Source organism: Megascapheus bottae, chromosome 2 (genome assembly GCF_031878675.1).
Source record: "Megascapheus bottae isolate mThoBot1 chromosome 2, mThoBot2.hap1, whole genome shotgun sequence".
Classification (NCBI taxonomy): Eukaryota; Metazoa; Chordata; class Mammalia; order Rodentia; family Geomyidae; genus Megascapheus; species Megascapheus bottae.
Window position 1 is genome coordinate 71,628,240 of NC_143510.1, and position 25,612 is coordinate 71,653,851.

The 25,612-nt window shown below is 33.9% G+C and overlaps 1 protein-coding gene across 2 annotated transcripts in view; it reads left to right on the plus strand.

Annotated features, from left to right (window-relative positions):
• The window catches only part of Nts (neurotensin), a 78,263-nt gene extending 53,770 nt beyond the window's left edge, over positions 1-24,493 (plus strand). Inside the window, exons 1-4 of one of the 2 annotated variants that reach the window (XM_090357475.1) lie at positions 17,291-17,484; positions 19,363-19,424; positions 21,714-21,938; positions 24,165-24,493. In XM_090357475.1, coding sequence (XP_090213601.1) covers positions 17,415-17,484; positions 19,363-19,424; positions 21,714-21,938; positions 24,165-24,317 — 510 coding nt within the window. In that variant the 5' untranslated portion in view covers positions 17,291-17,414 and the 3' untranslated portion in view covers positions 24,318-24,493. Of the gene's footprint in view, positions 1-17,290; positions 17,485-19,362; positions 19,425-21,713; positions 21,939-24,164 lie in introns of those variants that run through there. The other variant, XM_090357484.1, reaches the window with a different exon arrangement.
• The last annotated feature ends 1,119 nt before the right edge of the window (positions 24,494-25,612 follow it).

Genomic DNA, 25,612 nt, shown 5'->3' on the forward strand with positions numbered 1-25,612 from the left:
ATTGCCTGCCCCCCCATCAAGCCACGCCTCAACATGCCACGCCCCTCTACTAGTCACAACTCTTTTATAGGACTCCTCCTCTACCCCTTCTGCCCAATCCAGGGTTTCTCTGGAGCAGGGTAGGAGGGAGGTCAATGGGCTATAGCTCCAAATCTCACTGTAGGTTGGGGCTGTCTAGGACATGGTAAAGTCAGCAAGGTTCTCAAGTGAATGCAAATCTACAGGAAGCTGCTTCTTTCCCAACAGCACCTAAAAAAGATATCTCATTGTTTTTGCACTATACATGCAATAAAAGTCATATAGCCCTGGCTGTGTTTCTGTTTGAATTACCTGGCAAACAAATACACACACACACACACACACACACACACACACACACACACACACACAAACAACATAACTGAAGTCCACAAAAAGTAACACTACTTAGTTATTAATGAAACGTTTTCAGTCAATTCCAACAAAATTTAGCTTTACAAGTATTTCTGTGAATGCTGTAGTTGCTTCCACCCTTGTTAACATATGAAGTACATGTACTACATTTTTAAGTATAAAACTTTTAGTAAAGAGGAAAAATTACAAATTTATTAGCATAATCATAGGCCGACTTTCAAGTTATCATAAATGAGTTTCGTTTAGGATGTTATGATTTCTCACATAAAATGCCCTATTAATACTTTTCATGACAAGCTCTTTGATGTACAAGAATTAAGTACAGACAGGTTTGTATATATTATATATACATGTTTTTAATTTGTCAATTACACATCAGTAATGGTCAGAGAAAAGCACAAAGTTTTATTGTTAAAAGCAAAGAAGTATAGAACATGAGTATTAAAAATACCTAAATGAAGAATAAAAAAGCAAAGTGACAGCTACACAACAAAATAAGAAACCATGTTTCAAAATTCATTTTCTGGGCCTAGCTTCACTGGTTACTACTTGTAATCCTAGGTACACAAGTATCTGAAATCTGAGGATCACAGTTCAAAGCTATCCAGGACCACATGTTTTTGAGATTCTTCCAGTTAATCATCAAAAAACCAGAAATGAATCTGTAACTTAAGTGGTAGAGCACTATCCTTGAGCAAAATCCTCAGAAACAGAATCTAGGCCTGAATTCAAGTCCCACAACCGATATAGGAACACACAAAAAGTTACATTCTGGGACTAGGAGTATGGCCTAATTTTAGAGGGCTTGCCTAGTATGCATGAAGCCCTGGATTTGATTCCTCCGTACCACATACACAGAAAAAGCTGTAAGTGTTGCTAAGGCTCAAGTGCTAGAGCACTAACCTTGAGAAAGATCAAAGACAGTGCCTAAGCCATGAATTCAAGCCACCGGACTGAAAAAAAAAAGTTACATTAGTTATATTCTCTAGTAATAAGACCCTAAATAGTTAATTATAGAAATTATATTTTGAATCTACAAAATTATCTGAATTTAAAATTAATGCTTTCTGTTCTGTGATGTAGACTATATATAATGTGTCTTGTAGACTACATATAATATTAATTATATGTGAAGTACTGTAATACTCCACCTAAGTATTAGTGTGTTGTTTTTTTTTAATTTAGAAATGAATGTGGGGGACCAGGAGTTTGGCCTAGTGGTTAAAGTGCTTGCCTAGCATGCCTGAAGACCCAGGTTCGATTCCTCGGTACCACATATAGAAAGAAGCCGGAAGTGGTGCCGAGGCTCAAGTGGTAGAGCTCTAGACTTGAGAAAGTCCAAGGACAGTGCTCAGGCCCTGAGCTCAAGCCCAGGACTGGCAAAAAAAAAAGAAAAAAAAGAAATGAATGTGGGTATCTACAGCAGTTTATTATGTGTAGTGTTATTAGTTATATTCAAATTGTTTGAACTTGTTTTTTTGTTTTGTTTTGTTTTTTATTTGTCAGTCGACGGGCTTGAACTTCGGGCCTGAACGCTTCCCCTGAGCTCTTCAACTCAAAGCTACCACTCTACCACTTGAGCCAGAACACCACTTCTGGTTTTCTGGTGGTTAATTGGAGATAAGGACTTTAGTGCCCGGGCTGGCTTTGAACCTCAATCCTCAGATCTCAGCCACTGGTGCTCTGCTTACTCGAAATTCTTTAAAAAATATTTCTCAGAAAGTTTTTCCTAAAAACCAGCTTTATAATACAATGTATGCTCAGTAATATAAGTATAAATGCAAGATGAAATAATATATACTAAGTCCTGAGATTTTCTAGTAAAGAGCTAATTTTGTTACAAGACACACAAAGTCAGAAAGTTGGTTCAAAAAGTTTTAGTTTCTTAGCCAGGTGTGGTGGCTCCTGCCTGTAATCCTAGCTACTCAGGAGGCTGAGATTTAAGGATCAAGGTCAAAGCCAACCTGGACACAGCAGGACCTGAGACTCATCTCCAATTGACCTCTAGAAAAACGGGAGGTGGGTCTCAAGGGTGAGCTGAAGAGCTCAGGGACAATGACCAGGTCCAGGGGTATGCTGACTAGAAGAGTAAGCCCAAAACTTGGATGTCAGTCATTGGATAATCTGGATGCAATTTTTTTAAAAAGGCACTGTGCAAAACAGAATTGTTTATGGCAGAAGGTACAAACATCACCCCAAAAGTGATCAGTAAAGAATTAAAATCAATGACGAGTTAAAAGACATTGGCTATTAGTCTTACGTACAGTGAGTGCTTTACCTTTTATAGCTGTATAGAAGATAAAGCTTTTTTCCTTCTTAAATTTGTTTGTGGTATTGGAAATCATTTCTGAAAACTGATATGGATGTAGCTTTTTTTTTTCACAAAGCTTTTCAAGTGCTAGATATAAGTGCCATGAGTTGTGACATAATGTAAAAAGTTTTAAGCATGGAAGAAATAAGAAGTACCAATCCAGGATGGTTTTGTAAGGCCTAGACACAGAATATTATTTCAGAGATTCGATGGTAGCAATGTTCTTTTGATTTTCTACAAAAGTAAAGAATGACACTCCTAAGCTTTATAGGACTTATATAGCCTTTGCATCTAATTACTCATCCTCCTTCAATGGGTGGTTCCATTAAAAATAACTTTTAATTAATTAAACTTACTATTTGAGTAGTTGGCTGATTGGGTGTTGGCCAGATTTCTGTGACCTAAATAAGAGGCCAAATTTCAACACTTAGAAGTTATGGATGTTATTAGCACTAATGAGATAAAGTAACAAATCTATATAATGCTGGCTACTAAGAGAAATGACTCAACTTCAAAGAAAGTACAGAAGGTATGAAATACACTTTAATAAAGTTAAAAATGGGCATGTTATCATATAAACACCTCAAAATATATATCAGTCTACAATCATAAGTGATAGCATATCATGTTCTATTTATTATATATATATTTGCCAGTCCTGGGGCTTGAACTCAGAGCCTGAGCACTGTCCTTGGGCTTTTTCCTCAAGGCTAGTGCCCTGCCACTTGAGCCACGGCACCACTTCTAGACTTTCTATATATGTGGTACCAAAGAATCGAACCCAGGTCTTTGTGCATGCTAAGCAAGCACTCTACCACTAGGCCAAATTCCCGGCCCCATCTACTTATTTTATATATTTCCTGTTCACTCTATCACAGTATGCGTTGTAGTAGAAGAAGTGTTATTACAATTTTACAGTTGAGAAAACAGATTGAAAGCAATCAGATAATTGAATAATTACTCAGAATAGAAAAGGGGCAAATCTAGAATCAAGGTATTTTGTATTGATAATAAGCATGAATACCTTCTATGTCAAATCTCTTAATATAAAGGCGGTCATGAGGAAGAAAGACAATCTCTTCAACAAGTGGTGCTGGCAGAACTGGTTAAGAACCTATAGAAAACTAAAGTTCGATCCTTCTTTGTCATCCTGCACCAGGATTAATTCCAAATGGATCAAAGACCTCAAGGTAAAAGCAGATACCCTGAAAACTTTACAAGAAGGAATAGGAGATACACTAGGCCTCCTTGGCACAGGTCGAAACTCTCTTAATAAGGAGCAAGAAACACAACAAATCAGAGAAAGGCTGGATAAGTAGGACTGCATTAAACTGCAGAGTTTCTGTATGGCAAAGGACATAGCTAGCAATTTAACTAGAAAGCCTACAGAGTGGGAGAAGATCTTCACTAACCACACAACAGACAAAGGCCTCATATCTAAAATATAACAACAGCTCAAAAAATTGAATCACTCCAAAACTAATCTCCAAAGAAACAACCATCCCATTTAAAGATGGGCCAAAGAGAGTCGTCTCTGAAGATGAAATAAGAATGACCTACAGACACATGAAGAAATGCTCGACATCTCTGGCCGTAAAAGAAATGCAAATCAAAACACTTAAGATTCCACTTCACTCCAGTTAGAATGGCCATGATCAAGAAATCTAATAACAACAGATGCTGGAAGGGATGTGGCCAGGAGGGATCACTACTACACTGTTGGTGGGACTGCAAACTCATTCAACCACTCTGGAAAGCAGTATGGCAGTTCCTCAAAAGACTAACATAGAACTCCCCTATGAACCAGCAATACCACTACTTGGAATTTACCCAATTTTCCAGAAATAAGGACATCAATCCACTAGCACAGTGATGTTCATTGCAGCACTATTTACCATAGTAACGATATGGAAATAACCCAGATGCCCCTCAGTTGATGAGTGGATCAACAAGATGTGGTATTTATACACAATGGAATTCTATGTTGCTGTCAGAAAGAATGACATCGCCCCATTTGTAAGGAAATGGAAGGACTTAGAGAAAATCATATTAAGTGAAGTAAGCCAGTCTCAAAGGAACATAGGCTCAATGGTTTTCCTCATTTGACATAATCAGTAGAAACCTTGGACTCTCCTAGCAGAGATTTACAATAGAACAAAACCTAGACACATAAGGCCATATAGTATGACGCTAAATGGAAGGACCTCCAGGATATAGAAACAAAAGCCATATAATGAATGATCGTTGTCCTTAATGTACTATGTTATCTGTCATCTCTTTTGCTGTCCCTTGGTTATCTTATATTGTTATAGTATTTCACCTGGTTAGCTGATATATTGTATATATGCGTATTTGGTTATTTGAAGTCAGATAGGGATGAGAGGAAAACAAGATGAGGTGTGGGGGAGGGGTAGGAGGGAAATGGGGACCAAGACATGGGAAAGGGTATCAATGTTTGTGAAGTAATGCACTTTCTATTTGGTGAATGTAATGTAACACTTCTATTAATTACAATAAAAATATATGAAAAAAATAAAGGAAGTCATGGCCAGGGATAAATACTCACTCAAGATTATGTGTTTGAATAGGGATGAATTAAGACTAGTTTATGTAGTAGTTCATATTACTTCTCTTCTGTAAATAAATCATTTAAAGTTTATGTTCAATTGATAAATTGAATGAAATAAATATCTCAGTATTAAAATAGACTTTAGTATTTATGCATATAAGGCCTTGTGTTTCTTCTAAGAATTTTCAATCCATAAATTGTTAAATACATTTCTAAACTTCACATAGTTTTAGTATTAGAACCCTAACTCCACTATTGTATGAACAACCACAACTGAAGAAGTGTTCTTTTTAAATTGAAAAGTGCATTAATTCACGTACATTGATACCTTTTCACATGTCTTGGTACCCATTACCCTCCCCCCCACCCCCCCATTTTCTTTTCCCCTCTTCCCTATCAAATTTCAAATAACCAAATACAAATAAATTAAATATATCAAATAACAAAGTGAGATACTATAACAATATGAGATACCCAAGGGACAGCAAAGGAGATGAGAGATAACATAGTACATTAAGGACAACAATCATTCATTATATGGCTTTTGTTTCAATATCCTGGAGGTCCTTTCAATTAGCTTCATACTATATGGCCTTATGTATCAAGGTTTTGCTCTATTGCAGATCTCTGCTAGTAGAGCCCAAGGTTTCTACTGATTATGACAAATGAGGGAAACCATTGAGCCTAAGTTCCTTTGAGTCTGGCTTACTTCACTTAACATGATCTTTTCTAAGTCTTTCCATTTCCTAACAAATGGGTCGATGTCATTTTTTCTGACAGCAGCATAGAATTCCATTGTGTACAAATACCACAACTTGTTGATCCACTCATCAACTGAGGGACACCTAGGTTGGTTCCATATCTTTGCTATGGTGAATAATGCTGCAATGGACATTGCTGTGCTAGTGGATTTAGTATGCCCTAGATTCTGGATGGTTGAGTAAATGCCAAGTAGTGGAATTGCTGCGTGCTTTATCTATTTGAAAGGATTTAAATGCCTATGATAAAAATGTCATTAGAGCTTGTAGTTTATAAAGACACAAAATTCACTTTTGTTTTAATTCAATGTCAAGAAATTGCCTTATAGGATACAAGGTCATATTTTGAAATATGTATATACTGTGGAATGAATAAAACAAGTTAGTTAATATATCTATCAGCTCATTTACCTGTTTTCAGGGTGAGACATGTTGAATCTACTCTCAATTACTTTGAAATTATGATCAATCAAATTAATTTTCATTATAAAAGAAGTGTATGAAGTCATGAAGCTCTTGTGAAAGTTTTATAAAAATAACAAATGGGGCTGGGAATGTGGCTTAGTGGTAGAGTGCTTGCCCAGCATGCATGAAGCCTTGGGTTCAATTCCTCAGTGCCACATAAAACAGAAAAACTGGGCAGTGGCACTGTGGCTCAAGTGGTAGAGTGCTAACCTTGAGCAAAAGAGGCTCAGGGACAGTTCCTAGGCCCTCATTTCAAGAACCAGGACTGGCAAAACAAAAGAAAAAATGCTATACTTGATAAAATAAACTAATATTTTTAAATACCAAAAATAGTTTTAAGCTCTAGCACTCTTTTAAAACATACAGGGTAAATATGGGAAAGAAGGAAGATATCAAATGCTTCCCACCATGACATGATTAATTTTAGTGTGTCTTTTGAGACAGGGTCTCAGTATTCAGCGCAGGATATCGAGAACTCACTGCAAATATCCTCCCCTCTCAAGCTTTTGAGAACAGAAATTATATGCATATGTGTCACCACACATGATTTTCAGTAAGGATTTACATGCTACATTAGGTGGATCACACTGAGAAAATGCCACAGGGAATCCAATAAGAAAGGTCAAAAATGCCAGCTGCTGAATGCTGGTAACTGTGGAGTGGGAAATAACTCAAATACTCTTCAATTAAAGGTATTCAAAAATAGCACAAAGAATAATCATTTATTGGCTTGAAGCTCTGAGATGTGCTTTAAATATTCGCACTAAAATAAATCCCTTACATTTCATCAGTTTCTTTGAAAAGCTTTATACTAGTTGGAATTTGAAGTATAATCTGATGAATTTAAAGAAAATATTATACAAAGAAAAGTATTGTTAACAATGGTTATTAATTAACTTGCTAATATTCAAAAGATACAAACAGAATCTTAGTAAATAAATTTGTCGATAACATTTATATTGATTTAGTTAATGTTTAACAGAAACACTGAATCAATATAAATTTATTCTTTTATACAATCAAAGTTTATTACACAACTAAAATCTTTAAGGCAAAATAAGTTAAAAGCCTACTATTTCAAAGACAAGAGAGAACATTTCTGATTTTCCAAATTCTTAATTGAATAGGGAGAAAGTCTATTATCTCAAAGATTATTTCTTGAGTTCAGTTTTAGACAAAGTATAGTGGTGATATAAATGTAAGGTTGAGAAACAAATCAGTCACAAAGTATGGAGGAAAATAATATTACTTAGAAGTTATTATTATGGTCATTTTATAGATGTCAGAACAATACAACAAGTAATACACCCTTTGAAAAGTGTTCCTAAATTGATACTTAGCTCCAATTAACTAGACAGGAATATACTTTCTTTTTAAAACTCATTAAAGATGTGAATGGATTTGACTTCACTACTGCATCAGTGTTCTTAATATTGATGCAGAAAATACATTAGCTTTATTTGTTCCAATTCCAAGTGTTATCTGCTGGATTGTGTCATGGTGCTAATTCCTTTGCTGAAGTCGTAATGTCCACATGACTATGTTTGGAGAAAATGCATTTAGTATAGTCACTAAGACCAAATAATATATATTATTGGGCTCTAGTAATACAGGACTCCTGTCCTGTATCTTCAGAGGATGAAGGACACCCAAGTTTCCATGTGTCACCACTCAAGATAGAAACCAAAGCTACTAGGATTCAGTCACATATCTACAAGAATTAATCAATGAAGCTGGAGTAATGCCACATGCCTATCATCCTAACTACTTGAGAGGCTGGGATTGGGAAGATGGTAGTTTAAGTCCATCCCAAGCAGTAAAGTTCATAAATTTCAAGAATTTAAAAATTTCCCATTCTTATAGTTGCTCTTGATTCTCACTAGAAATCTGGATAAAAGAATTCCAGAACATCCACAATGAAACCTACATGATGTCTTCAAATCTTCTCCACCAGAGCACTTTACTTCTAAACTCATCCTCTCATAATATCTCTGCATAGACAAAATATAGAAAAGTTCTTTGCCCAAATGTAACATGAGTGGTCTCCATTGCAATTCCCAGGAGTCCTTATTTTCATAAGCATCCAGCCTTTAAATTCCACATTGCAATCATTTTTTCCTAAATCTGAGCTCTTACCCAAATTTCCTTTTAAATACTGTGTACATCATTCTCGATAACTGTATCCTGCTTCCAATGAATAACAATTATTCCGGAGAATTATTCAAAGCCGCTTAATACATTTTACTGCAACATCATCAATTACATTTATCCTATGTGAAGGATACAAGCAATAGTCATTTTTTTCAGTCATAGAAAAGAAGAAAGACAGAAATGACCCGCTCAAAGAGTTTTAAGTATTTTCCACCTCGAGATTTCACACTCAGTTATGATTATGTTTGATTATGCCCAAGCCATTAGCAGTATGATTAGCAGGATTCTGAGTCAGAGTCTGTGATGTAATCCCCACTGTACTAGTAGAATCCAAAGTTACTCATAGTCTCCATTCCCCTGGTTCTCTCCTGGAGAAAGAGATAATTGTATCTCACATAGATCCTGTGAGAAACTAACAGCTCAATAATATTAGCTCTTATTACTGTGAAGATGTAGCATTAGATTACTAGAGTCTGGTGCCAGAAGCCATTCTTATCACTTAACAGTCTCCATGCTGACTTCATTCTCACAAAAACAATTCCTGATTATAAAAGACTGGGGACAATGAATGAATACCTTGCTTGGCCTGAAGGTGTGAGAACATTGTTCAGGATCTTAGCATAAATTAACAATTTCTTCATGTTCTGTTAAAACTTGAACTGTAAAATGGAGTGTGTTTGTAAATCATGCCATTTGCAAATATCCATACATTATGGAATAACTAAATCTAGTTAATGAGCATGCACATGACCTCACATAATTATCATGAATAATAAGGCCACCTCCACATCTACTATTTCAGCAAGATTCAGGAATAGCATATGTTGTTACATATGGCTTTCATGTTATACCTTAGCTTTGAACATACTACTATTAATTGGAATTTTGCATCTGCTGACAAACATATCTCTACCTCCATATCATGACTACCAGTGTGTTCTGAAGTCCTACGAGTTAACTATTTCAGATTCTACAGGTGAATGAAATAATTCATCATTTCCTTTTCCCTGCTTTGTTTAGTTCACACAGAGTATCATCAGATTTCTTGCATAGTGTGTAATTCTCAAGAGATTGTAGAAGATGTGATGGGAACATATTGCATGTTGTATATGCATAGCATTTTCCTTGCTCATTTTTTTCTCTTGGTGAACACTGTTTCAATTTCATTCTCTTCCTCCTCCTCCTCCTCCTCCTCCTCCTCCTCCTCCTCCTCCTCCTCCTCCTCCTCCTCCTCCTCCTCCTCCTCCTTGAGCACTGTCCTTGGGTTTTCTCAAGGCTAGAGTTCTACTACTTGAGCCTCAGCACCACTTCTGGCTTCCTTCTATGTATGTGGTACTAAAGAATCGAACCCTGGTCTTCGTGCATGCTAGGCAAGCACTCTACCACTAGACCAAACTCCTGGCCCTCAATTTCTTAATTCTTATGGAGAGTACTCTAATAAACATGCAATGCAGAGATATTCTCAATATATTGCTAGATCATAAGATTTACTCTTACACATTGAGATACCTCCATTTTTATTCTCTCCAATGGCTAATCTAACACAAACAGTGTGCAAGGGATCCCATGTCTTCACATCCATATTATAACTAGGCATTCTTACTAGAGTGAAGAAATTCCTTATTGCAATTTTGACTCATAGGTCTTTTAATTTTCAAAAAATTTATTTTGTTGTACATTCCTAGTCCATATAGTTGTGATTGGAATGATTCTTCATGTGGTGTCAGTCAATATTAATGATAATGAAAACAAATACAAGTTACTCAGATTAGTGAAAAGTAGCAATAATTAGGGTTTGGAAAAAAAGTATAGATTGAAAGTGTTCATTACTAAAACGAATTCAATGCTCTAATTTTAACCCAAGATGGAAAGGATGGGTAATTTCAAACAAAACTGACTAGATGGAAAAATATTGATATGAATAATGAAAATTAATAGAAGAGAAAAAAGTAACAAAAGTCAGTAAAGATCAAAAGATGAATAAAAACCTTCAAATTTCTAACAGCAATTGATCAAGAAAAAGTGCTAAAGATTCTATGAAGAAGCACATAATAAATACTCAACTAAAATATTACATTCCACTGAATGGCAACAAGTTTAATGATATACATTAATGTAGATAATACAAGAAAACAATATAAAAATATGAATACCTAGCAAAATCTTTTATCCATTTAACCCCTCCCCCTCAGTGAGGTGTTTAATGAGGCAATATCTCAACTGATGTGATTACGTTATCACTGTGAAAGTTTCCTAGAGTGCTCACATGTGAAGGTAAACCCTAAGATGTTTGTGCTTATTCTTGTGAAGAACTGATTATTCATAACTTAGGTAATTTTGCAGTGCACCATGTCATAAGTACAGATCCTTCCATCATTGTTCTGAAAACCCTGGCGATATCTCATCACAGCTTTATATTTTTCCATGGGAAAAATTAATCTGATTTTTAGTAGCAAGTAGGTGGTCTTCTTAATTAACTAGAATTAATGTGCAGATTACCTGCCTGGGACATGTAGGCATGTAAGTACATTTCCAAATCACTTACATGTTGTTTTGATCATGTTATTATGTACCAGAGAGGAAAAAGTATTATAGAAATAAAGGAAAACATAAACTGAGCAGAGAATCCATGGCCTAAGAAGTTAAAGGATTTATGTATCCTGGAAGATAGTAATGGAACTAAGTATATCAAATGTAATGCATTGTTTATAATAAAGATAAAGAGGCAGATCCAGCCAAAAGGTAAGACTCAATTTATAGTGATAAATACTTTTTGGATTAGTTTCAACCACATATGAGGATGCTGGAATAATAAAAGAAAGAAACCTAGTGACAATAAATTAACTTCTCAAAATATCTCTATGATGCTGGAGAATAACTTTCCCTTGGGAACAGGTATTCAATCAGACCTTTGTTATCAGGGACAGTTGGACTGATCAAGCTTACAAGGAAAATTCATTGTTATTAACAGCATCTGAACTGATATTTCTTTCTCTGTGAAAGGAATGTATAAGCCTAACACCAAAGACTCTTCTAAAATTTTGCATTCTTTGGGTCAATGGATTCTGAAGACATTAAAATATAGTCTAGTAATACAAGAATTCCTTTCTAGTATACATACTAATGCCTCCACCTAGAGTACAAAATGAGAAATGCCTCTTACCCCACACGGAATAATCTCACTCTTGTCCTGATCCTTCTATATATACTTCTACCCAGTTGAAACACCTCAAAGTATATGGAGGCTCACTAGCTCTCTATGTCAGAATAACAGTCAATGTGTTGGTTTAAGATGGATGAACACATCTCAGCCTGTAAAGGGAGAAAATTTGGTTACAATGATGAGTTAGATTCAAAACTGTCATGTTTATTTACTAAATGTACTTAATACAAATTAAAAGCACTAGTCTTTTATTAGGCATGAAGTTTTCCAGTATATTAATTTGAACTTTTCTTTGAGTTGCTCATTAAGTATCTTGTAGTATTTAATATCTGAAGCTGTGGCTTTGGAAGTGAAAGCACCTTTTGTCTTATACACATCCTATGCAAAGTCTACTTGGCCCTTACTCATGTTTGCTTTATCCTTATATTTTACCTCATCCATTGGAAATAATACCATCTTGTAAATCCTGCTTCACAGAATACTATATTATGTGATAGAGAAATCTAACATAAATAGATTCACCACAGGCTTCTACTGTTGGTTACAGTGCTGTTTCTAAGATCAGGTAGCTACATTCTTTATTAGCATTTTCTACTTCTGACTTACTTGCTATCTCACTTTCTCTCTACAAACTGACTCAAATCAGAGGTTCTAATATGTACTGTGAGCATCACAGTACTCACTCTTTGTCTCAATGACAGCATACAAAATGTCAATGGTTATTTAAAATAATACTCAGGAATCATTAAAAGAAACGTTTTCTCATATTATCTCATTGGATAGAAAAATTTGCTTTCTAGTTTTCATTCATCTCAGGTTGAAGAATAGATAGTTCCATATGAGAAGTAAAGGAGAAATGACTATCCTCAATCTATTAAGAAGGACTGTTTATAATTTAATTACTAATTCACTGAATTATCACTATTTACTAAATGCTTAATGTTGATGAAAAGAAAAGATTCACAGCTAGAAGATAAAATAGCTCAGAGAAAAGCAAGTATAATTTCACAGTACTGTTACAGGACTATGAAATAGAAGTCATTATTCCTCAGATTCCATATCTAATACGTTACAAAAGAAAGAAAACCCATTTGTCTGATACTTGAGGGTACAGTTCAGTGAAGAAGCACTGTCTAGTGTGCAGAGAGTTCTGAGTTTGATTCTAGGTTCTGGAGAGCAGTGGGGATGGGTGGAATTCTACAAAGCTGTTATTGCTAAATGATGCCCCATGTACATATGTTCTGTTTCTGATATGATAGATGTGATAGAAGTATTTTAGATTTTACAACAGATTTAAGAAAGGCAGGAAGCTTTAATGCAGTGCAAAGTTATCTCTAATTTTTGCTAATTATACTAATTTGTAAAACTCAGAAACTAAACATGGAAGAAGATGTCAGGATTTTTTTTTTCCGTTTTGATTTTATTCAGAGGTTCATGTGGATACTTATCTGATCATGGTACATGATAGGTAGATTTTTGTGGCTGTTATTTTCTTAGAAACAAGATTATGTGAGGTGAGCAGTACAGAAATATGGAAGAACCATAGTTAACCATGCCAACTCATTAACATATGGGTGCTATGCAAAACATGTGCTGTGATTAGTGTAAGTTGTAAAATATGCTTTGACTACAGAAATCCAATATCAATTTTCCATGCTAATTACCTATAAAGATGCATGCAGCAGCAGAGGCAGGAAGAATCAAAGGGAAATGAGAGAGGAATTTGTACGGATTATGGGAACCAAGTATGGCTACACTTAAATTGGGAAATTGAATATTTGGTTTCCATTTGCCCAAATCTCCCAGGTCTGAATTACATTCATTTAGTGTGTGAGGCATTGCGCATGTGGGTGTGGGTGTGTTAATGTGCATATCTCTCAGGAGACCTCGAATATGATATTTAATTGAACAGAAAAATCAATTGAGCTTACAGACTCGACATCATTGTTTGTTTAGATGAATCAGAGTTGCAGTTTTAAACCAAAGATTTATTTATAGAAGCCCAATAAACCTACAGTGTAATCTAAACACTCAGCCAATGTGTGCAAATGGTTTTAGGATGATTTTCTTCAATATTTTTTAACTTGACTTTTCTAAGGGGGATAGAAAAGGCTAATAAAAGAAGTTTCCTCTTGGTAAAATGAAAAAAAAATATGAAGAGTAACATTATCAAGGCAGATTTAAAAAGTGTGGTGGAATGGATTTAAAAAATAAAAATGCAGAAATAATACATAATTTACCCAAAGCAGTGCAAGTTTAATTAGTTTTAAATATAAGTTAGCTAATTATGGATTGTGAAACTTGAAGGAATAGAGAACATTCTTTCCTACTCATATGTTTATCACATATAATACAAGAAATGAATGATATTCATTTGAGAGGAACAAAGGCAGAGTAGAAGCAGACCAGCATGCTTTCAGGATTCCACACAGATTAAGCATGACACAGAGAAAGACTATAAATATAGTCAAAGTAAGATGGAAGTTAGTTTCCAAATAGAAACATGACAGGCTACAGTGTAGTTATTAAGGAGGGAAATATTAAAGAGCTCAGAAAGCTGCTAATGAGGTTGTCAGTTCTATAGCCATAACATAAAGTCTCAGGGATGTGAATAATTATTGGTTATAGGCGGCTTTGAAGCCTTTTTTGTCCCCTAATAAAAAAATCTTATACAATACTCTTTGTAATGGTCAGTTCTTCTGGTATCTCTAGTGATTATTTTGAGCCATTATCTTGTGACTGGCAAGCCACAGTGGAAACTTGGGAATTATAGTCTGCAGAGAACTTTCTATTAGTCACTACCTGGATAAATCAACTTCAAGGTCACTTAAAGTTATTGGCCTTAGATTGTGAGACTTATACAGGAAGACTGTCAAAAGACAGTGTTCAAACTCCTGTGATTTCCCTTTAAAAACTCAGTGAATGTCAGAAGGATTTCACAGAACAGTACTAAATTACAAAAAGTACCTTACTCATCTCAAGGAAAAAGTGTTTAAAATGCTGCTTTAAAGACCTCACAGTGTTTAAAAACAAATGTGTTCATTGCATTTTTTATGTAAGTGTAACCACCCTGTTGATCTCATTTTCAATAAAAAGGCTTCAATGGTGATTATTAGGATATTTTAATACATAAATATCCCTAATCTCCTCTTCTAAGGCAAGTTGTTTAAGGATTTTCTGTAGCCTTAGGAAGTTAGGGAAAAAAATATCAGATTTTGAAAATACCAACTGGATATCAAAGTCCATTGCATCATGATTTTAAATAGAAAAAGTGTCAAATCATTCTATCCACCCAAAGGAAATATAACACATCTATTTAATTTTTAATCACGACATCATTTTTTAAAAGTTCCTTGATTCTTTTGGATTTAGTATAGATCCCCCCCAAAACTGACATTAGCAGTTAATATTCAGGCTATATAGTTAACACACATTACCTTTATTCTGTCCTCTTTTTATGTTAATGAAGAATACATTTTATCGACATTTTCCTGAGCTTCTCTTCTTGAAAAACTCATTCCTTTATTCAAAATACAAAGGAATCACACTTTCTTTTTACTATTAGGTGGCTATCACACATTTTAAAATATTATTTTTTTGTGCTTGCAACTCTAGCAGAGGAAAAAACAGCTAATTTAAATATTATGCAAAGAATGTGTATTTTTATTACTCCATCAAACTAGCTTTGAAAGAATTCTGCCATCAAGATGCTGTGACAGAGAAGTATAAGCAATCCTAGACTAATCGGAAACAAATGTTTTAAACTTCCATTTGCCCTCTGGTGGTGGGAAATAAAAGATATTCTAGACATGTTTCGTGGTTCTTTGATGAGTGAGTACTATTCATTTTAGTAAAGTTTTCCCAAGTAATATTCAATGTCTTGCTTTATATAAAATACAACATGAACTGAAAATAACAAAATATCATCCATTATTTAATTTTTAAATATTAATTTCGAGGAATGAGGGTTGGTTGTTAAAATGACTATTAAATGGTTGGAATTATCACCTTTCCTTAGTTTTAGAAATTAAAAGAGAAGTAGGGAGTGGTGGCTCACACATGTGATCCTAGCTACTCAGGAGGCTGAGATCTGAGGATCAAGGTTCAAAGCCAGCCTGGGTTTTCTTCTAGAAAACTGGAAGTGAGGCTTGGCTCAAGGGTAGGGTGGTAGCCTGTAGCCTTGAGCTGAATTGCTCAGGGACAGTGTCCAGGCCAAGTTCAAGGCCTATGATAATGCTATATAATATAAATCTTTATCATAATCATTCTAGATTTTTTTCTCTTAATGATTCCTACCTTGAATTCTTTACCAATTATGCAAATTTCAGTTAGCTTGAGTTACCCTCTTCTTGTAGCTCTTGCCCCTCAGAATCAGTGTTCAGAAAGCTTTGCCCCAAAATGCAGCTTTAGTAATCTTCTTCGAGAACCGAGAGAAGGAATGAGTATGATGTAATTTCATTAAGTACATGAAGACTCTGTCTTAGAAATAACTTTGGCTTTGTAGGATTTTCCTCTTTGTGAAAGCAGTCTTGTTTCTATAATAAAAGCCAGATTAGACCAGGTCAGAAAGTTAATGAAATGGTGGAAATGTACAGGTGACACTAGACAAAATAAAACGTGTGTGTGTGTGTGCACGTGTGTGTATGTGTGTGTGTGTGTGTGTGTGTGTGTGAACTGGAAGCATTATATCAATTTAGAATCCAGAAAGAAATAAGCAATGAAGAAAGAATAAGAGTGAAGATTTAGAAAAAGATCAGTAATAAACATTCAAGCATATAGACATGAAATTGTTTTCCTCAGACATTCATGCAAACTTAGCCCATATAATTCAGTAATTTTCATAATTTCAGATTATAGAAATTTCTCTGGCTTATGAAATAGCAATCCTATTAATTGGAGCAACTATTCTTCCTTTTATAATGATGTTCTTTCATCTAAATTCTTTTGTGCACATCCAATATTATACCCAATTTTCTGCCTCTCCTAGCAGGTAGTATCTAAAATTTGCATTAGTTTAGAAACCACACATGTAATCAGAAGTTTGAGACACCAGTAAATTAAATCATTAAAGACTTCTAAGATTAAGAAACTACTAGCATCATCTTGAAGATTTAGCCTAAGTATTCAAAAGAGCAGGTCCCATATTTCACCAAATGACAAATGCTTGGAGAAAGAAAGGAAATGGGGAAAGAATGAAGTTGTTGCTTTTTTTTTTTTCTCTCCAGCATCCAGCAAGCTGTATATGGCAGTGCTTTTGAAAGATTCCTGTGAGTCAGAAATCCTGAGCAACAATGGCAATTAGAGAAGATATGTCACTTTCACTAAAGGTTCAAGAGAGGGGGAGGAGGTGAGGGGCAGAGGGGAGGGGAGGAGGAAGTAGGGAGAGCAGAGGATGGAGATGAAAGCAGGGTACATCCTGAGAAAATAATCCTCCTGGTTATGACATAATCACTCTGCTGGTACATATATAGAGAGGATGGCCAGACATTTCTCACTGTTCACTCACTTGCAAAGCCCGCTGAAAGCAAGAGACAGCACTTGAGAGAGCTCTCTCTGGGTCTCTCTGACTTTTGCTTGGCTTGTTGTGCCAGAAAGCTGCAGAGGATGGCAGGAATGAAAATCCAGCTTGTATGCATGATGCTCCTAGCTTTCAGCTCCTGGAGTCTGGGCTCAGGTAAGTCTAACTGCTTTTCTTGACTCCCTGAAGTGAGTTCTTTTGCACTGCCTTGCTACTTAGGCTGATGTTGCCAAGAGAATGGTGTTTCCTTTACTGCCTTTTTGTAAGAGCAGCTGTGTGTACCATTTTTTCCCTCTGTCTTTATAAGAACTGAATTGTCTGTTATCTTTTAAATCTCTAAAGCAATAAAAAAGAATCTCATGCCACTAGATGGGGGGAGGGGAGATAGAGAACAAAGAAGATACTTAGAATTACACTACTAATTAACTAATGAGAAATGTAGAGGAGATGCCTGTCAAGGTAGAAACTAATTACTAAAGCTCATTCTATTCAAATGCTTTATTCTCTTGCTCAGGTCCTCTATTAGGCAGGGCTGTCTTTCCCTCACTTAACTTTGTCCTTGCCCTCAAATTAATTATCTAACTCTGTGAGATGCAATGCTGAAGAAAATGATGAATAAATGTCAAATCTAATTTGTGGAAGTTTATATCCAGGAAAATGAAATGTTTCAAGTCCATTCTCAAAGTGTTATTTATCTAAAAATAAATGGATGTCAACATATTAGGGATTTTGCATTTTTATTAAGTTAATACAAAAGATAATTGGAAAATTGGTATTTTCATATTAGTAGGAATATTTGACTTTTAAGTGTTTGCATATGTTAGTTTAAAGAAAGCAGCAAAAATATATAAACTATTTTATCCTATTATAGAATTTTACTTCATAATTGCAGAATAGGAAGGATTAATTCAAACTCATGATTTTTTAGATGTAATTAAAATCTTCTAGCATGTAAAATTATAATTTGTTTAAAATACTTGCTTTATTTGATTAGAGAGGACGAGAGAATACCAACTTGTCTACAATTGCAGTTCTATATATTAGGCACAGAGGATTTGGAAGTATAGAATATCTGACAAAATGGGTTATCAGTTAAATAGGTGTCTATTAGCTCTTGGAACTGCTTTCTGTGATAAATCAAAATGTGTGGGGATTTTGGCACATACAGTTCATACATTGCTGTTGAAAAATACATCCATCTTTACCAAACACAGAGAAAACATTTCCAGCATAACTTGATTCCTTGGTGTGTTTTTCAAGCTGTTTTCCCAAGTGTGATTTTTTTGACTTTTCCTATGAGTTAGAAGATAAGAAATGTAAAAAATTTTAGTGTCACTTCGCTTTATCAGAAGTAATCATCTATTATAATATTCCATAACTTGATTCTATTATGTTGTGTATTTTCTAAATGTTACTGCTGTATAAAATATTCATTGATGGAAAAATATTGCAAAAGGATCAGAAGCTCATTTTCAATACTATGTTACATGCATTTGAAAGTGAATTATAATTCTGCTGAAAGAATTCCTTGTATGCTGTGATAAAATTGTGAATTGTACAAAATTCAAAATTCTTGTTTAAAGCAGAAAACAATTCCTTCAAAGTGATTTACAAAAGTAACTTCTCAAGTGGAATAAATCTCAGTGTATTTTATTCTAAAAGTACCAGTAAGCAATCGCCTTTTATTTTGTCTTAAAAATGTCTCACTGTATTTAGTAAAAGCAATATAATTTAATCTGTAAGCTACTATATTTGATTAAAGCTATGAGACTACATATTTTGCTGATAAAGATAAAAACTCAAAATCTTAAATATATCTGTTAGCAAAAGATTATGCACTTTTTTCTCATAGATAGTTCTTCTAGTCTAGGTTTCAGCATATAATTAATAATTTTTTCTGGAAACTATTTTAAGTAAAGTAAATGTATAGACAAGATAAGACTTTTAATTCCTAGATTCATTTCAAATGTGCAGATTTCAATACCATTGCATGTCATAATTATATTGTAATCCTGTGCTTTCAATCTTCCTCAGATTCAGAAGAAGAAATGAAAGCATTAGAAGCCGACATATTGACCAATATGCGTACAACGAAGGTGATATTTTTTTCCTTAATCTAGTGTTGGAGAGTAGATGAATTATCTCTTAAAATATGGTATACTCTTCTTGTAATAATAACTCCCTATCACAATTGCAAAACTCTCTTGGAGAGGTTTCCCTTATTTGGGGAAATTTATAGTTTTCATAGACTTAAGGGTGTTAACATGAGAGGAAAATTGCCATATTTCAACCTTCACTAAAGAGCCACATGTGATTATATGGGAATACATGCATGGTGTTTATAAGAACATGTTCCTGTCTTTGTTATATTGTACATGATGGAAGGTATTTAAATATTCAAGTTAAATACCAAAATGAAACCTAACTGAACTTTTGGCTATTTTTCTCTTCAATCTTGGAAAATAAATTGGGTCGCCTAAATTTTAAAAAAAGCAAGATTACCTATAAAGAAATGTGATAGAGATGAAACCAAGATGAAAATCACATATTTCTTTCTTATGCCTCCTTGATGAATGATTTCATGACTTTCTTGTTCATATCACCTACACAATTTTAAAATATTTTTAGTGTTTCTCTATGCTAGTGATTGTTATTTTCTTCTTAAAAGTCTCATTTTAAATTAAGAAGGTTAGCATTTTGTAAAATATTTTGTTTGTTTATTTGTTTAGCCTAAGCCGGCTTCGAGTTGATGGACTCCCTGCCTTAGACTTGAGTGCAGGAAGTACAGGAATACATAACAACATTCAGAATTTTATATATAGCTTACTTTTGATTTTGGTTCAGGATGTTATCAATACATATACAATATCCATACATGTCCAAATAAATTTTACAAATATGTAAAAGATAATTTTTATATTCACCTACTTAAAATTTCTTTTGTTTCTTTTTATGGCCTCTACTATGTCCAGATTTAGAAAAACTAATGACAACAGATTTAGAAAAGTATTCTTCTGGGTGTTTTCATCACATTAATTTATTTTCCTTTATATCTAACACTTCTCAATATTGTTCAGCTTGATGTGCCATAAGATGTTATAAATATACATGTAGTTATGCCTGCAAATTTCTTCATAGATAGATGTCCCTAAATATTTTAAAAGCAATTTTTATTGCATGTTGCACAGCTATATACACTCAGATAACATTATCTTGTATTTTCTCTTTTTGGATCTTTTGCTCATTCCCTTGATTGCTATAACTTTAAATACACTTTAGTATTTACCAATGTTCTTCTTTATTACTTGGTCATGTCCACATTCATTCTTCCAAATTAACTTTAGAATTATTTTATTTTAATACTTTTTGGCAACTTTTATTCTCCTCATATTTTTAAAATTGGGATAATTATTGACAATTGCATAAAATTTGGAGAGAAATGTATACAAAATTGTTAGCTGGTTCCATTTCCATTATATCTTATTTCCTATCATTTCTTTGTAGTAATTTAAATATTTTAAGTCCTTAAGAAAAATATTCCTTCATTAATATCATTTAATACAATTAGATATACTTTCATGATCATTTTACAATCCAATTCTCCTAACTAATCTCTTTTTATTTTCTTAATGATTGTTTTTCACAAGTAGAGAAGGTGCTGATTATGTTCATTATGAGTTTAGGCAAAATCTCATCAAAGAAGGAATAATTCTGCATAATGGAATTTTTTTGCCAGTCCTGGCTTGAACTCAGGGCCTGAGCACCCTCCTAGATCTTTCTAAATGCTAGAGCTCTACCACTTGAGCCACAGCATCATTTCCAGCTTTTTTCAATATATGTGGTATTGAGGAATCGAACCTGGGTCTTAGTGCATAGTAGGCAACATTCTGCCACTAGGCCAATCTCCCAGCCCTAAAATAAAAAAGTTTGAACTAAGGCAATATACTGGTCAGTTGTGATAACCCCATGACAGGTACTAATGTGAAATATTCAATGGTCTCACATTACATTACACACATATAATTTCTCAAAATGATTATCATTTCAGTTTCTCATTTATTAGGCAGAGCTGAAATTTAATAGCAAATGGATACCTCTACATATTAATCACACTACACGCATATGTTTGTCTTTTTACACTTCCTTATCTTTTTGCTCTTCATATGTGTATGTAGAGCTTTATTGCATTGTACTAAATAAAGGCTACAAAGTAATAATACTATGCTGATATGTGACATGAAGTTTCACAAGGAGACTACAATTATTAGAGTAGGATAACAATGACACCCAATATATAACAGATTTTTTTAGCCCAATAAAATTCTTTCTTATTATGTTTTAATCACAGAAGGTTTAATTGTGCCCTTTCATTTTTTAAATTTCAGATCAGTAAAGGAAATGCTCCCTCTTGGAGAATGACCCTCCTCAATGTTTGCAGTCTTATCAATAACCTGAATGGCCAAACTGAGGAAACAGGAGAGGCTCCTGAAGAAGAAATTGTCATCAGAAGGAAACCCCCTATGGTTTTAGATGGCTTCAGCTTGGAAGCAATGTTGACTATATACCAGCTCCAAAAGATCTGTCACAGCAGGGCTTTTCAACACTGGGAGGTAAAACAGAGTATAATTATCATTATACCATTTAGCTCTCATTTGCATTGATATTTATGTCTTGATCATACCATAACAGGAAGACTTACACATATTAAGAAGGAATAAACCATGTGTAGAGGTTACTATTCTTTCAGATCTTCAAAGTGTCCCACAAATATTTGGACTTGGTCAAAATATTTTTTTCCTTAATCTAAAAAAGAGGGCATATCTGAAGGCAGATTTGATCCATATGTTTTGTTTGTGTTTAAATGGATGATATACTTATGGAAGTTTTGTTTCTGGTGCTGGTCATGGAAGCATGTTTAAGAAATTTAAGTAAACCAAAACCTTTTCCTAAGATCACTGTAAAGTGTACTTATCTATAAACAAAGAGAATGCAAAAACATTCCCATATAAAATGAGGCAAAAATGAAAAAAATTAATGAGTGCTAGTTCTAACATCACATCCATCAAGAAATAAGCAAGTGAGACAATACTAAAAGGATAAACCTTAAATTTTAAATGTTATCTCATCTTTAGAAGCAAAACAATTCTGTACAAATTTAAGTAATTTGATACTTATTAGATAAATATGCTTTCAGAGGACTATATTTTATATTGTATTGATATAAAAGATAAACCACTGTAAGATCACTGTAAAGTGTACTTATCTATAAACAAAGAGAATGCAAAAACATTCCCATATAAAATGTGGGAAAAATGAAAAAAATTAATGAGTGCTAGTTCTAACATCACATCCATCAAGAAATAAGCAAGTGAGACAATACTAAAAGGATAAACCTTAAATTTTAAATGTTATCTCATCTTTAGAAGCAAAACAATTCTGTACAAATTTAAGTAATTTGATACTTATTAGATAAATATGCTTTCAGAGGACTATATTTTATATTGTATTGATATAAAAGATAAACCAGAGAAATGTAAAGATGAGGAAATATTGAAGATATTTAAATTTTTAAATATTTTCTAATAGGAGAAATTTTTTTCAGATTAATCTGCAAGAAAAGTTTGCTTAAATATTGCATATGCTTTTTTATACCAGGACTGAAAATCTGAGGTTACCCTTTCAGCTAATGTAACAAACTCTTATCACACAGACATCCTTGGGGAAGACTATTTATTCTAACTGATAAACAAAAAGATGCTTACCAGATGAACTAAACAAGAACTACAACTTTGATTTTACTCAAAGTACCATTCATCCTTTAATTTTAATTTCAGCAAAATTGTTTATTCATCCAAATATTGTTTAGGTCAATAAAACTTGAAAATACAAATCTTAACATAGAGAAATGTCAATTACATGTTATTTAATCCAGAAAAGAAAGAAACCTTCAATATCCTATTATGCAAATACGTAAAGGCCACCTAAAATTGGAACTTTTTGTAGTTTAAGTGTTCAGTAATTTAAAAGTAATATGGTAATATCATTCTGAACATAGTACAGGTAATTATAGGTTGTGCACAAAGAAACTGAAGATTAAGAAGCTAGATTTCTGACAGTATATACTTTTCCTTCACTGAAATCAAATAGCTGGGGTTTTAAATAGAATATGTGATGATAAGATGTCATGTGAATATACTATAAGTGTCAGTGTTAGGTGTAAGGGACCTCTAAGTTTAAAAGGCAATCATAAACTAAACAAGTTGCAGACCTATAAATAAGACCTTTGCATATGATGATATGTACAAAAATTGAGTTAGGTAGTAGGGCAAGCATTTCTCTTCCTCCTCAGAGAAATGGTCAAGACAGCAATTGGCTGAATTAAATCTTATTACCTTTACAGTCAAACTTGATTTTTCAGATTCTATACCATATTGGCTACGATATATCACACATATAATTCATTTTACGCTTGCCATCTGAAATTCAAGCATAAAAAATATTCATAGCTCTTCTTGGTGTGCATATGAAGTTAGAAGGATTCATGATAGGTCTGGAAGAATATGGAGTGTTTCTAAAAAGATCCAGTCAGATAAACTAGGAAAGATACTGAACCCAGAATACTAAAGATCATGTTGTGATCTTTTCTCACCTCAACCGACCAATAGTCATCACTCACAAAATTTCTATGTTCATAGATACATTTATTTTTAAACAAAATATTTATTTTAAACAAAATATATATTTATTTTAAACAAAACAGAATAAAATGAAGAGACATGGCATGAAATGAACAATTTTACATGTTTATATTTTTATCTGTCCTCTCCAATTCACAGATAATTCAGGAAGATATTCTTGATAATGGAAATGACAAAAACGAAAAGGAAGAAGTCATAAAGAGAAAAATTCCTTACATTCTGAAAAGGCAGCTGTATGAGAGTAAGCCCAGGAGACCCTACATACTCAAAAGGGGTTCTTATTACTACTGAGAAGATAGTTTACTTACATGTGCTTGGGATTCTTAGTGTTTTACTAAATATCTAATTGTACTATGTGAAAATGTGACAAAAATGCTTACTTTGTCTCTTCTACAACTGTGGTTCAGTTGATGTGAAGTTTTCCTGCATTAATATAAACTTGGCTAAATATTTACAAATAAATCTAAATTTTGAGCATGATGTGTTATGTATAATTGGAGTAGGTGTTTTTCACCATACACACAAACTATTTTGTAATTTTACAAAGCACAGTATGGGTATATCAAATATTTGGCATTTTTATATGAAACTAAGATTTTAACAAAGTCTGGGATATGTTATCACTGACCCCAAACAGAGTAATGACACCCCTTCTATTATTTCATTATGAGAAATGCACCCTTCTTTTTAAGACTTAACCATATATATATGTATATATATATATATATATATATGGAGAGAATATTGTGAAAGTAGGACCATCTGCAACAATGATAAGTGAAAATGTTAATTATTCCCATTTTAGTGAATTGTCTTTCAGTGAAATTTGCAGTGAATATTTTAACTGATAACTGGATGAGATAGCTAATAAAAGGACACTAACTCATGAGAATTACATGCTTCCCTGAAGATTTACTTCCCCTAGAAATTTTTGGTCATTGTTGGTAGTGGGGCTTGAACTCTGGGCTTGGTGTTGTCCCTGAGCTCTTCAGCTCAAGGCTAGCACTCTACCACTGAGCCATAGTGCCACTTCGTTTTCTGGTGGTTGATTGGAGATAAGAGTCTCAAGGACTTTTTGTGCCTCGGCTGGCTTTGAACAATGATCCTCAGATCTCAGCATCCTAAGTAGCTAGGTTAACAGGCATGAACCACAGGCACCTGGCCAAAAACTTTAAAATCTTGTTTAATCCCACATCCTTGCCCCTTTTCACTCTTCATCTTCTGAATATCCCTTTATCTTTTTTTTTGATTTGCACTGTAAGTCCAAAAATGTAATGACTCCCTTTTTACACTTATCTCATCCTCTTAGGAGCGCAAGGAAGAACTCCTACTTAAATTCAAGGCACCTTGTTTCTGTCTCTTCCTGAGAAACAGTACCGCTGAAGAAAAGCACCACACTTTCTGAACTGCACTTAAAATTTTTGATCAGGCATCTTAGTGTTTACAGAATTTTGCAATTCCTTAAAAAAATTACACTCTGAATGTCACTGATGTTGGTTCCTATCTTTTCATTTCTTTAGCTAAGACACCCTTAATTCTATATTTTCAGAATTATTTAACCCAAACTTAATGAGGAAAGTAATCGC